The sequence below is a fragment of the Hippocampus comes genome, unplaced genomic scaffold, assembly GCF_001891065.2.
Source record: "Hippocampus comes isolate QL1 unplaced genomic scaffold, H_comes_QL1_v1.1 scaffold28, whole genome shotgun sequence".
Lineage (NCBI taxonomy): Eukaryota > Metazoa > Chordata > Actinopteri > Syngnathiformes > Syngnathidae > Hippocampus > Hippocampus comes.
Window position 1 is genome coordinate 572071 of NW_017805405.1, and position 14781 is coordinate 586851.

Below are 14781 nucleotides of genomic sequence, written 5' to 3' on the forward strand. Positions count from 1 at the left end.
TCAGTGTCAAAGTGCCATCTGGGTCAATATTTTTTGGTTTTCAGAAAAATACCCGCATCAGCATTATGCAAAAGTCAATTGTATTGTGAGAACAGCACGAGAGTGCAACAACAAATCGACTTAAATAGGAACATAACTTGTATGTACAAAAAGAAAATATTGAATCAACTAAAATGTGAATGATGCAACTGAACAACCTGAAACGAGGTGACAGAAACAGTCTTAAAAAAAACTTACGTTAAATAATTAGGTCTTAGAACCTGCAAAAAAGAGGGGGTGTTGTTTCGTTTGTTTAAGCTTCGAGCCGGCTCAGATTTTTTATTTTTATCTATTTATTTTTTTAACTGTAGTTGTTCCTTGTTTTCATCTTTTCTTGTTATAGTCTTCTCATTTATTGGCTTGTTTTCCTGGCAGAGGCAGGATAAAACACCTGGATGTGGTGACATTGCTAAGGAGGATCCAACCTCCTCTTGGCTTTGGCAAACTCTGCCCACACAGGGTGGCCTGCAAGGTGTGTACTGAAGCACTGAACCTATCTAGACACTTTATAAATAGAAATAAATAAGATAGAATAACGTAAGAAAACCTTTATTATTTCACAATGGAGAAATTTGCAATTTACAGCACCGAAATTTGGAGGGAAGAAAGTAGAAAAACATTTGCATGCACATTATAATTATAATATAATAATAACAATAATAATATAATTAAAATATAATAAAAAATAATACGAGAAAATAATGAAGAGAATAAAAGAAAATTGCATTCTACACATTGCGATGTCGATTTGATTTTGATCAATTGTTCAGCCCTAATATCAAGGTTGGAATATCATCACATGTTGACAGGTACATTTAAATATGTATAAATATAACTTCCTTGGGAGAGGTAATAATTCTTTTGACAATAATAAAGTCAATTTGAAATAGAATTTACATTGTCAGTGTGCATGTTGGATATCCCCAGTCTGATCTTTGATTCATCTGCAGCGTCTCGTTGCGATGAACATGCCTCTGAACAGCGATGGCACAGTTATGTTTAATGCCACCTTGTTCGCGCTGGTGCGCACTGCTCTCAAGATTAAAACAGAAGGTGAGTCCAATTTAGCATTAGAATCGCAGTTTTATTTTTATTAGTAACCATGTGAAAGTGCCAAAAGTAACCACCAAATATGAGAAAGAATTTCCCCATCCTAAATCTTGTTTCCAAGGTAACCTGGAACAGGCTAATGAGGAGCTGAGAGCTGTGATCAAGAAGATCTGGAAAAGGACCAGCATGAAGCTGTTGGATCAAGTAGTGCCTCCTGCAGGCGGTGAGTGGTCCTGCAATTTTCGTGTCTTCTTTCCGGATGTTGAATACAGCCATTTTCACTTTACCAAGCCGGAATTTTATAATATTTTTCGTTTTATGCATAAAACTAATAAATGATCATCATTCCTTTCGAGATTGGCTGTGAGTGTCAAAAGATGTGAAGGGCTGAAATTCCCCCACCACACCCTCCCTCCCAAAAAAGAAAAATGCTGGACACTCATGATTGGTTATACATACGTAACAGTACATCATTGAGATTGCACATACCATGCAAATATGCCCCTTAGTGGCTGCAAGAAGTGTTGGGCAAACATACCGAGGTAAATAAAGGATTAGGAACGATGACGTGTCGGTCAACGTTGATTTTTGGCTTTGAAAATGCAAGTAAATAGAACGAACCCACCCGGCCAAGATGCACATTTGAATTAAACAATTGACTCATTTTATTAAGTTTCCATCAGTCTTGTTATCTGCTATACAATAGTTCATGTTTTTTGATGGCTTTGATCCCACGGATATCATACTGTCTGATTCTAAATCAAGCCTATATTATGCAGGATCAATACAGTACCTATGTTTTTATTTACTTTTTTCAATATATCCCAAATGAACACTGTAATTGTCACATTTCTCGCTTTCCGTGTGTTTGCTTGTAGTTTTTGTCCATATTTTCCTGACATGCTTCAGTGTTCTGTTCTAGATACTAAACATATTCAACTGCATGTTTACTATATATTAGCATAAAGCCATGTCTTGTCTTTTTTTTTTCACTTTGTGTCAAGCTCCTCTTTCCCACAGCTTGCTTTGCTCAGTCACACACTTTGCCTCCATTTCTCTTTCTGCCATCCTGGGCTCCCTGGGCAGTGCTGTTTTAGTCTGGTGGCAAGTAATTCCGGCGTAGTATCAGAGGAGTAACAGAGGCGCAACACTGCCAGCCACGACCAGTGTCAAGGCTCGCGGTCCTCACCCCTTTATATTGAAAGCAAATGTTGCTGTGACGCTGACATCGCTGAGCATCGAATTACCCAAAACAACAATACAAATTAATCCCTGCTGTACTGTTACTCCGCTGTTGCGCCAATGTATTGTGAAAACAGTCCGTGGCCTTTCATCTGAGTGAATAAGACCTGATGAGGTTCCCTGCATGGCTGATGGTGCTTTTAATTCGCTGCTTCGTTTCTGGCTGTCCTCTACTTTGCTTGTTGTGTCTCAAGATAAGAGCTTTACTTGACCACTTGCCGCTTCTTTAAACTATGCTGCCAATAGCCATTCAGCAGACCTCAAACATGTGCATTTGGTGAAGGATCTGAAGCTAAAAACTCGGGCTGAAATTAGCTCTTCCCAACATACAAGTTGTTTTTTTTTTTAAACATATTTCCATAACATCAATTACTACCGTCCCATTAGCCAGGTCTATATTCGCCGTATTGTGGCATCTAAGGTAGTTCAGAAAGACGAGAGAAATAAGATAAGATATCCTTTATTTGTCCCAAACTGGGGAAATTTGCAGTCTACAGCAGCAAGATTGTGGGTAGAAATGCAAATACATTGAAAAGCCATAAATAGGTGAGTCTTTTTTGTGTGACTAGCTGAGCATACAGAAGGTTTCACAGAAGCAAAATGTGAATCACTGTACTTCTATTTCCATTATGTCTTATTACGTTATCGAGATAGAACACACGCGCACACACACACAGAGGATGAGACTTTTTTTTTTTTGTGCCTTTGGTGTTGATTGGGGAGGCCTCGGTGTGTCTGGTCTCTTCACTCAGACGACGAGGTAACGGTGGGGAAGTTCTATGCCACCTTCCTGATACAGGACTACTTCAGGAAGTTCAAGAGGCGCAAAGAGAAAGGCCTTGTGGGTCAGCGGCGCTCATTCATCAGGATTAACAGCACCATGGCGCTGCAGGTGAGTGCCGTCAAACCGATCAACGGTCCCAATAAAAACCTGAAGTGAAATCCAAAGAAATCACTTGTTAACTACGGATATTCAATACAATTTTTTGAAAGACCAACACCAGTACGAGTATTCACTCTTTGAGAATTCACCGATTATGACAACCAATACCTTCAGTACTTTTGACATATAAAATTTCATTTAAAACAATGACACATTTCTGTCAGACGCAGATGGTGATTCGCCCCGCACTATAGCGCCAACTACTGTCAACAGGGACTTATTTGAAATCAGATTTTTTTTTCTTTTTTTAGCCTTAAGTATACCGTAGGTGGCTGGTGAACCAGTGAAACCTTTCGGTCCTTCTGCATGTCTTTCAGGCATCGAAATTGACTTGGAGCTAAATAATTGTATGACTGCAGTTTTTCACCATGTGATGCTCCTTCTGAAACATCTTACGTTCTGGTTTGTTGTTAGCGTGTGATCTCAAAATCAACAAAATGACATTGACAAATATATGCAGCACTGAAAATAATTACCTGCATCTGTTGTTATTTCTTACGGGATAAATTGATTCCAAAACCACCATGTCACGCTCCTGGAACTAGTACTCAAGCGGCTGAGCTACAGTATTTCCTGTTGCGTTCCATTTCATCCCACGTGACTTCTTTACAGGCTGGCCTGCGCACGCTGCATGACATCGGGCCTGAGATCCGTCGAGCCATATCATGTGACTTGCAGGACGAGGGGCTTGTCGATTTGACAGAGGAGGAAGATGAGGGAATTTGCAGGGTATCCCACATTTTATAGACCATACATTTGGCCAGAAAGATTATTTTAATTTGTACTGTACCTGGTAACAAGCTATCCTGTACTGTAGCATACTTGTAAACAACGTTTGTTCCTGGGGTCTCTCTGCAGCGCAATGGCGGCCTTTTCGGTAACCATGTCAACCACGTCGATACGAGTCTTCAAGGCTCCGCCCACCCAACCACTGTCACTCAACGTCCTCTACAGATCCTCCCATTTTCCTGCAGTGCCTCTACAGAACCCGCCCAAATGGGCCTGAGTGATGATGACAGAAGCCAAAAGTCAGAAATAAACTCGTCACTTGTCCAGTATAATCATCATCAAATGTCTCATCAGTCCGACTACTCCTGCTTTAATTCCAATCACCAACAATCACCCGTACCCTCCAATGCCAACCTCAACAATGCCAATGTGCCCATGCTTCTGTCTGTGACCCGCGGGAGGCAGCAAAAACATTTGCTGGCGACAGACCGCCTGTCCTCCACCAAAACGGGCTCACCCATGTCCACCCGCAGCAAACCTTGGAAGTCGCTCTCCATGAGGTCGGTTCCTTCAGTCCAGGTCCATAAACGTGTTGGTTCATTTATGTTTGAATCAAGAAAGTGACTGAAATTATAGGTCTGCATTTGACATGATGTGTCAAAAATGTTTGATGTACAAAAGAAGTTTCAATGGTGAATATTCTTGAAAAAAGACCCCTCAAAAAAGTGCCAAAAAAACTGCTTTACAAGAGCAAATTTTCATAATTCATCCATACATATATTTTCAATCGTTTAGTTTCTGTAGCTCCTCAATATGCAAACTCCACACGGGAATGCCAAATTTGAGATTCAAAAGCACAAAATTTGATGCGTTGCTTGCCATTTTTAAGATATAATGAGCCGATTTGGTTCCTAATAAGTTATCGCTAAAATGTGATGAAACCACAAACAATCCACAGACAAACAATCTCAAAATGAACCAACACAACATTTTGTCCAATTGTGGTCACAGCCAATTGCAATGTGTTCACTGTTGTGCTTTTTTCTTCTTTTTCGTCTGCGGATCTCCTGTTCCATTTAATCCTTTGTGCTCGGCTGACCTCATGCATTCCTCATTTTGAACAGGAGGCACCGCTATGAGACCTACATTAGGTACAGTATTATTCATGAAATTATGAGATCAAAAGCAGCAGGTGGCAAAATTACCCATTAAACTACTAATTCTGCATATTAAAAATATGTATTATTTAATTCATTTCTTTTATTTTTTTAATGTAACCCACAAAGCATTTACTTCATCATACTTCTCAAAATATTTGTTGCATTAATTTTCTTTTTCTAAAATAGGTTTACTAAAATACAGGTATTCCATTTTTTTTAAATTCAGTTGTCTCATTAAATAATTGTTATTATTGTCATGTTTGGTCTCTTGCATATTGACCTGATGCTGGCTTGCCAGGTCAGAGATCAGCAGGGGTCGCCAACCCGCCGCGCAGACATCCGAGCCAGTGGAAGTGGACAGTGATGAGGAGCAAGGCTCAGGAGAGTACTACTACAGCGGGGACGAGTCTCATGAAGATGACATCATGCTCACTAAGGACAGGTACAATCAGTCACACTCTCCATCCATCATTCATCCATCACAGCAACCATCGAGGGTCAAGGGGACAACCGTTCAAGTAGTCACTGAGTGTGTCGCCTGAACGGATGTCGCACAAGTGAACCACTTCACCGTTTGGACATCTCCATGCTCCTCACAAAAATCATGTGTATTTATTTTTATGCTGTTGTGCAGGCTGTCAAATAAAGAGTCTTGCAACGTGGAGGGCGATTCGGACGCCGAGTCGGATTGTTTCTATGACGATGACCAGCAGCCCATATGCCAAGACAGCAGGCAGTCGCCTCGGAGATGGCTTTTAGCATCACCGCAAGGTGACACACTGGCCTGACCTTGTTGAGCTTTCCTTCCCAATTACATCGCATCCTAGCTGCTTCATTAGGCTCACCTGGACAGTTCCAATACAAAAGCTGTATCAAAAATGACACTTTCACAAAAATAATAACACATATTTTGGCCCTCTAATAAAGATAAATAGGGTACAGTGACGGCGACACGGTGGGCCACCGGTTAGCACATCCGCCTCACAGTACAGAGGTGTGGGGTTCGGTACCAGCTCCGGCCTTCCTGTGTAGAGTTTGCATGTATTCCCCGTGCCTGCGTGGGTTTTCTTCAGGTACTCTGATTTCCTCCCACATTCCAAAAACATGCATGACAGGCTGATTGAACATAATTCCCCCTCCCACCCCCCCAAAAAAAAAAAACTTTAGTGTGTAGCAGGAGGCACCCATTTGGTAATAAGGTTTAATCTTTGCATTATAGTGGAACATTGTCACCTTTTTTTTAGTTTGGTCACGTGATCAAGCTTCAGACTTTTTCATAAACTTGTAATGAATCTCATTTTATTGTGCAGGTCCAATTTTACAGCCTGACTGTTCAATCTTTATAACACAAGTTGTGTGTCCGCACAGCCCTCAATAGACCGACCTTCAGTTTTGAGTGTCTTCGCAGAAGAAGTAATCAGGAGGATGCTCCGCCCTCTCCTTCCTGCACTGCTCTTCCATTGCACTTGCTGCAGCAACAGGTACAAGTTCCACCATACACATTTTTGCTTGATATTCAACTTGTTATCATTCGTCTTTTGGACGATTTGTTGTCCTTTTACCATTAGGTCATGGCGGTGGCTGGCCTGGATGCCAGTAAACTTCAACGACTCTCTCCCACGCGGTCGGTCCTTTCCTGGGCAACGCCCCCAGCTTCCCCTCTCGCCTATGATTCTTCGCCCTGCTACACGCCACTCATACAGGTGTGCACAAACGCTTGTGAGGAACAATGCAGATATTTTTTCACATTCAGGTGAATCCTAAAAACGCATTGAAAAAAAAGCTGTGTTAAGTCTTCGCTGATGACCTAAAATCAGCAAAAAGTTGAGGATTTACAATTCAGCCATGTGAATAAAAATATATATATACACCAGCTAAACTCACAGATATTTAATGAGACTCGCCATTTTGGGGAACAAAAAATTTATACACACACACATACACGCACACACACACACGCACACACACACACACACACACACACACACACACACACACACACACACACACCGTATTTTCCGCACTATAAAGCACAACAAAAAGTCTTCCATTTTCTTAAGAGCTCACGGTGCGCCTTGTATATGGTCATTACTGTAATAGTCGAGCCCCAAGATGGCTCCTTGCTGGAGACATGCTTACAATGTTGTAACTTGCTGTTAGTTCAGTGAACTGTGTCGCTGCTTTATTAAATATGTTTTTGTTGCAGCTACTAAAAAAAGGAGAACAGTGGTGTTTTTTTTTTAAACGCACACTTTATGAATGTTTTTCACAGTCTCAACAAATACAGTTACGTCTGTCCGTCTCCGTGCCTTCTACTCAAGAGGCGTTCATGACCGCCTCGGTAAAACGTAAACGAACGATTCCTTCATTGCAACTACGAAAATTGAAAATAATGCATCACAACAGAAAATCAAGCGAGGAAATCACAAAGTAAATTCTTTTGCCCCACGACAGAATTTATTTTGTGATTTCCTCGTTTGTGAATACAGTACACGACAAAGGAATAAAAAACAAACACTTCAGAGACAGTCCGGTCTCCTACAATTTACTGACATTTGATCGTTGTGGTGTAGCTACGCTCAAGGAAATGCCAAAATAAATTCTGTGGGTGGGTATAGAATTTATTTTGTGATTTTCTGTTTTGATGCATTACTGTATTATCAATTTTCGTAGTTTCATTGAAGTAATCGTTAATTTACGTTTTTTTTGGAGGCAATCATGATCACCTCTCGAGTCAAATGAAGGGCTGTAGCTTCATCTAGTGGATGCATTGTAGATTGTGCCTTACATTCCAGTGCGTGCAATATATGAAAAAAAATACAAAAAAGGCCATTTATTGAAAGTATGCCTAATAATCCAGTGCACCTTTTTGTGTGTGTGTGTGTGTGTGTGTGTGTGTGTGTGTGTGTGTGTGTGTGTGGCGCGCGCGCGCCCCGGTGGTCCAGTGGTTAGCGTGTCGCCCTCACAGTGGAGAGGTACCGGGTTCAATGCCAGCTCCGGCCTCCCGATGTGGAATTTGCATGTTCTCCCCGGGCCATCTTACTCATGACTCTCAGGTGGACCAATAAAAATAAATACATGGATTGAAATGTCTCCATCCTCAGGTGCGGTGGACTTTATTTCCGCTAAATTGAGCTGTCCAATGAAAAACAATCAATTTTTGCCAATGCTGTATTGAACACATAACTGTCAACTGACAACCCCATTTGCAAGATATTTTAATCTATGCTTCATGAATAAGGTCACATCACCGAGCTTTGTTTTATCTGGAGAGATCTCAAGTGAACAGTCATCCTCCTTCCTGAGTACGTGATGCGAGTCACTTTGACCACCACAGAAAAATGCTCCAAGTGCGAAGATTGGCACAGACCAGATACGAGTCGAAAAGTCCAATCACATCTGTTTCAAATAGGACACTGGATCATTACGGCTTTGATAACCAAACCACGGTCATTCCCTGGACATTTAATGACAACAACCACTTTGTTGATTGACAAATTGGCGATGTAGTTTCGTGTGTGTGTGCGCATGCGTGAAGCTGAAGTGTCTTTCTGGTATGCTGTAGCTGTCGTTGCTATCGTTTTGGTTTGGTTTCAGCTTGTGCTTTTTTGTCTTCCTCGTTTGGTGTTCTGTCCATCTGTTCTTGTCATCTGGGTCCCTTGTGTCAACCAATCAGCTGCCTCAAGCCTTTGTGTCTTGTCCAGGTGTTTCTTGTTGTCTCGTCAGTTTGCTGGTATTTAGTGCCCTGGGTTCTGTCCGTCTTTGTCAGATCGTTTGTGACTGTCGCGTTGGTTTGTTTCTGTTGAAGTCGTGTTTTGATTCCTGTCGTGGTGTTTTAGTTACGCTCGTGTGACTTTGAATTTTGAGCTTTTAAAGACTTTGTTTGTACTTTTGATTGAGTTTTTCCAGTGTTTTGTTAATAGTTTGTTTCGTGCACTCTGCTTTTCCTGCCCACTTGCTTTTTGGGTCCTCTACGATCATGCAACATGTCACCGGCACCCAGATTGGCTCACCAACCAGTTACTACTGTCAACCATTCACATCTCACATTCACACAGTCAAAGGTTCGGACCTGAAGGGAACCACTACACCACAGGTGTCAAACTCAAGGCCCGGGGGCCAGATCTGGCCCGCCACATCATTTTATGTGGCCCGCGAAAGCAAATCAAACATGTCAACTTCCATGATACTTGATAAAATCTCTACCAAAATTTAAAATTCTCATATGTAATAACTGGCATATTGTAAGCATTTTCTTGTTACCAAACCCCTCATTACAGTAACTTAAACAATAGTGAAATAAACCATAATTATTGAATTTTTATATGGTTTCAGTGATAACGGCCCTCAAAGGGAAACGGTAACTAAAATGCGGTCCACGACAAAAATGAGTTTGACACCCCTGCACTACACCATCAGTAACGCTACACAAAGGAATTCTGGGGACAACCAACCATGTCTATAGAATCATACCAGGATATGTCACATGAATCACTCATGAAGAATTTGGAACAAAAGTTGACAGCTAAAACACAACATAAGCCATCTTGGAGGCGCAGCTTCGATCAACAGATTTTTCTGCTTTCCATGGCCACTTCCTGTTTAGCAGATTTCATGGCCAATTAAAAAGCCACGTGCCTCATGACAAAACAAGGTGGCTGACTTTACTTACACTCTTTTGCCCAAAGGGAATTACTGCGCTCTTCAAAACAATGAGAAAAAAAAATGTTGTGCATTGTCCCTTGCCCCAAATGCAGAAGTGACTGAGCAAGTCTAACAAACTTTAACAAGTGTATTATTTTTAAATTTTTAGTGAGTAATATAGATGTAGCGGCCCAGTTGTCAAGTGGTTAGCACGTTGGCTTCACAGTGCAGAGGTCGTGGGTTCGATCCCGGCTGAGGCCTTCCTGTGTGGAGTTTGCATGTTCTCCCCGTGCCTGCGTCGGTTTTTTCGGGGTACTCCGGTTTCCTCTCACATTCCAAAAACATGCATGGCAGGCTGATTGAACACTCAAAATTGTCCCGAGGTGTGATTGTGAGCGCGGATGGTTGTTCCTCGCGGCTGGCAACCGGTTCAGGGTGTCGCCCACCTACAACCCAAAGACAGCTGGGATAGGCTCCAGCACCCCCCGCAACCTTTGTCAGGATAAGCGGATCGGAAAATGAATGAACGTGTGTTTGTGTGTGTGTGTCCTTAGGTGGACTGGCGGAGCTCAGGCAGCGTGGGCAACATCCCAGCCTCGATAAAGAGGAGTTCCTGGTACACAGATAGAAACGACAGCGCATTCAGCCGCGGCCACTCGCCCTCACGACTCCAGCTTCCCGCTGAGAGTTGCTCACATTTCTTGCAGAAGCGAGGCAGCGCCAACAGTCTAGTGGAGGCTGTAAGTGCATCACTTCATCACTTTGTTAGCAAGCACAGGGAAGATGTCAGCGCAAAAATAATCGATTGCTTAGTACAGATAGTTTGACTGGCTCAATTGAATTTTTTTTCATATCCGACCCGGGTTAATTTCATTTGTGATCTTAGATCGGATATGTATCAGATTTTTTGCAACGCGACCGCAGTCTGAATGGCCAGGTCGCATATTTATGACATGAATGTAATCCGGAGCCCCAAATGTGCCCCGCATGGAGTTGGAGTTCAGAGATCGAATCTGCAAAGCTGTTTTGAATAAAAGTATTGACTTTCTATCTGACTTTCATTTAATCCCACTTGAAGGATGAAGCATAAAGTGGACGTTTATGGTAATAATAGCAATTCGGTCATGTAGATCGGTTAATTTTTTTATGCACAGTAATCATTTAACACTGAAAATGAAGTACGAATCAACACAATTTCAGTTTTGAGATCAAGACAAATTACAAAGAGGTAGAAAGAAATTCCAAGATTCAGGATCTTAGCTTTATTTTAAAGATTGAAACATGAATCGCAGAACCAAGCAGATGAACAAAATTGCAAATATCTTTTTTTTTTTTTTTTTTTTTTTTTTAACGTTATAACCTGAAGTCATCACATCATTTCATGAAACGGTATGATGTTTTTACATTAGAGCTAATGTGAAATTGTTGACTTTGTCTCAGGCGTTGATCTCGGAGGGTTTGGGAAAATACGCCAGGGACCCCAATTTTGTGTCGGCCACCAAGCACGAGATAGCGGACGCCTGCGAGATGACCATTGACGAGATGGAGAGCGCCGCCAGTAATCTCCTAAACGGCAGCCTGGCTGACCCCGGCGACGTCGGGGCCGCTAGCTCGGACCCCGCCGTGCACAACATGCGTGACTACAGCGACGAGGAGACTTACGCTGCCGTCAAACGAGAGGAGGACCTCACAGACGAGATGATTTGCGTCACGTCGCTATAGCAGCGGCCCTTTGTTTTTATTTATCGATTGATTCCAATTGGCGTCCTGCTGCTTTTTTTCCACACCGGGTGGACCGTTGTTCCTCTCACGATAGACGACATGAGAATGAAGTGCCTTGTTTTCTCTTTCTACAGGGACATGGAACAGAAGACCTCTGAAGAAAACAAATATTGAAAGTAGAACATTGAATTGATGTTGTATTGGATTTATTTACGTCTCCAAGAACGGTGACAGTTGTTCAAGACCAGAGAAATCTTCTTGCTTGCTCCGCAAAGCCATTCCGAATCCTATGAATTCACTTTGAAAACAACATGAGAGGTGATCATTTGTGGTGATGAAACTGCGTGTGTACTGTGTGTCGGATGAAACAAAGATTCATGTTGTTAGCTATGAGTCAGGCTGAGATCAGATTCAAAAAATGTTTTCTTGCACAATACCGTTATGTTTATCTGTAATGCAGTGGAATCGCTGAAGCGAAACATCCCCCCAACCCCTGAAAAGAATGCTCATCCAGATTTATAATTTTTCTTGCGTTGCCATCACTGGTAGCCTTCCATGGTAGCACCACAAAAAAAAAGTTGAATTACTTATGAGTTGCCCACTTAATTGATCTCTTGCACTTTGACCTTCAAAGTTTTATGACCAAAGTCGCATTTTCCATGACAATTTTTTTGCTCAGTTCCCAAATTAGATGACTCTTTCACTTTAGAGCAGGGTTGCCCAAACTTGTTGGACCGAAGATCGACTTTATGATCAACCAACCGCCCACGATCGACCTGTTACTGCACACGCACATATACACACACGCACGCCATGATGAGCAACAGCCTGACACGGCATCCGACCTACTTTTGCAGCCTGTTGACTATCGTAGCTCACACGTCCCGTTTTAAAGTGCTTCCCTCGGCCCTCTAGATTCCTATTCTTTGCCCGTGCCCTCGGTGAATTGTACACGAAACAAACTCTGAATGAGAATAACGAGAACGATAAAAGATCTGGCGCAACCGCTCTGATCACAAGCTGCAATTGCAGACATGCTGAGCGCTATCAACTTCCGATGACGCAGTAGGTTAAAGATTTACCTGCTTTATTTTATTTTCTTAATACTTTTTGTGAAAATGAGACTGATAGGATGATTAGGGTGCAGTGTACATTCACTCAAAAAATATATTACTAACTTGCACAAAGACACACGAATGGTTTTGGTTTTTTTTCTCCTCAACATCCCTCGCGATAGACTTGGGATCAGCCCGCGATCAACCGGTCGATCGCAATCGACAGAATGGGCACCCATGCTTTAGAGGTTCCACTGCATTTACTCTGCTTAATTTTCAGGGTCCTGGAGCCAATGCAAAGTTATTACAGGTTCTTGACCAGACTTGAAAAAAAAAATAAAGAAATAAACATATCAATATACGGTACAGTACAATCCAGGAATGCAATTAAAAAAAAAGTGCTTTCACTCACAGGAAATTAATGTTTAACAATAATGATTTCAAATGATAGTTTTAGCGTTAAAAATATCAATTCACATGCAATTGTTGACTCAGACATGGAGGACATTCAGAAACATGAATAATTGCTGCAAAATCTTTGGAAATTGCATGAAACTTACTATCAGTTTAACGGTCTATGGTCTCGGGATCACAAAGTTGACTTGTCATGCAAAAGCCGCAACAGTCCTAATCGAATAACCGCCGTCACGTCCTTACAAATCACATCTAGAGTACAGAATAGGATTTTCTCCACCAATCCAACAACTAAAGTTCAGATTAAAAAAACATACCATAAAATATGAACGGAGATCTATTATTAATGACAGTTGTGCATTTAAAGGGCTTTTTAAAACAAAATATTTAGAAAAAGACGTTCATTTTGACCAACTCAGGATTTCTACGAATGCAAAATATTTGGACGGAGACCTGACTGCAACGTTCCCACTTTATGTAAAATAAAGAACACAACTGGAGCTTTTTAATGCAAACTTTTGTTATATACTATAATAACTAACTACTGTACATGCAATCCCAAATCTTAATCTATTCCAAAGAAAAAAAAAAACAGTCTCTCATTTAGGTTCAAATAAAATAGCCCTTTAATAATCTCTCCAGGGGATAGAGCAGCATGCAGCGGTTTGTTTAAAAGATGAAAATAACGAACAGAAACTGTTGTATAAAAGATTTTTTTTGAATGATTAACTGGCATTTAGGCCTAATTAAAAATAAATAAATTTAAAAAAACAGCTGCATATTTTTGCACAGATTGATATATTGCACCACATGTTAGACAATCCCAGTTGCCCTTCAAAGCGAGATTGGACACTTGACACACAACCAGTTAGGAAATATAAAAAACAAAATTGTTATTATTGTTGTTATTATTATTATTCATTTTGAGTCAAAAACATTCAAGTGTGTGCAATCTTTATTTTTGTATCGATGTTTTTGGAATGTTCCACGGCTTTTTAGATGTTCATTAAATATTGTAAAGTACCGTTTCTGCTTTCTACTTTGAACGAAATAAAAGCATCATCTTGGGTATCAGCTTTGTTGCACAAAGTCATGTCAGATTTTCAACGGAAATCACCCTTTTGTACACTGCGGTTTCGAAAAATAAAAGTCAACACTGGCTTGTTTTGTTCTAATTAGGGGTTCCAATTATTTGCACCAGTAAATAAAACACAGACACGGCGGTGGCGAGGTAGATGCTATGAAGCCTTTCATCGACTTCCTTTGAACAAATTTAAAATCATTTCCACATTGAAAATCTCATTTCATCTCAGCAGAGATTCATTTTAGACAGTTCCCGCTCATTCCGTATAATTGCCACAGTACATTCAATGAGCATTAGCTCCAATGTGCTTAAAAATAATAAATGACAAGCTTGGGCAAAATGATAAAAAAAAAAAGTCACCAGCCTGCGTGGTTATGGCAGCCACAGCTTTTTTTCTCATTATAGCCTCCTTTTAATATTAAGAAGACATTGTAAGATTATCACAAGATTTGTTCTCGCTTCAAAGTGTTGCATTACTGCATAATTATGATGAATGGCTCCACTACAATGCAACACATTCGGCCTTCGACTGTATTCACAATGGCTGGAGTCGATCCCAGCCGTCTTCGGGCAGTAGGAGGGGGACACCCTGAACTGTTTGCCAGCCAATCGCAGGGCACACAGAGACAAATAACCATCCGCGCTCACACTCACACCTCTGGACAATTTTGAGTGTTTGATCAGCCTGCCATGCATGTT

The 14781-nt window shown here is 41.2% G+C and overlaps 1 protein-coding gene across 19 annotated transcripts in view; it reads left to right on the top strand.

Moving 5' to 3' along the window:
• cacna1db (calcium channel, voltage-dependent, L type, alpha 1D subunit, b) overlaps window positions 1-12085 on the top strand; it is a 58333-nt gene extending 46248 nt beyond the window's left edge. For all 19 annotated transcript variants that reach the window (XM_019873142.1, XM_019873145.1, XM_019873148.1 and 16 more), the window contains 13 exons: window positions 415-511; window positions 990-1092; window positions 1211-1312; window positions 3084-3223; window positions 3887-4003; window positions 4133-4563; window positions 5128-5154; window positions 5462-5605; window positions 5798-5934; window positions 6532-6644; window positions 6732-6866; window positions 10362-10547; window positions 11248-12085. In XM_019873142.1, the coding sequence (XP_019728701.1) occupies window positions 415-511; window positions 990-1092; window positions 1211-1312; window positions 3084-3223; window positions 3887-4003; window positions 4133-4563; window positions 5128-5154; window positions 5462-5605; window positions 5798-5934; window positions 6532-6644; window positions 6732-6866; window positions 10362-10547; window positions 11248-11529 (2014 nt within the window). In that variant the 3' untranslated portion in view covers window positions 11530-12085. The remainder of the gene's footprint in view (window positions 1-414; window positions 512-989; window positions 1093-1210; window positions 1313-3083; window positions 3224-3886; window positions 4004-4132; window positions 4564-5127; window positions 5155-5461; window positions 5606-5797; window positions 5935-6531; window positions 6645-6731; window positions 6867-10361; window positions 10548-11247) is intronic.
• Window positions 12086-14781: the final 2696 nt, after the last annotated feature.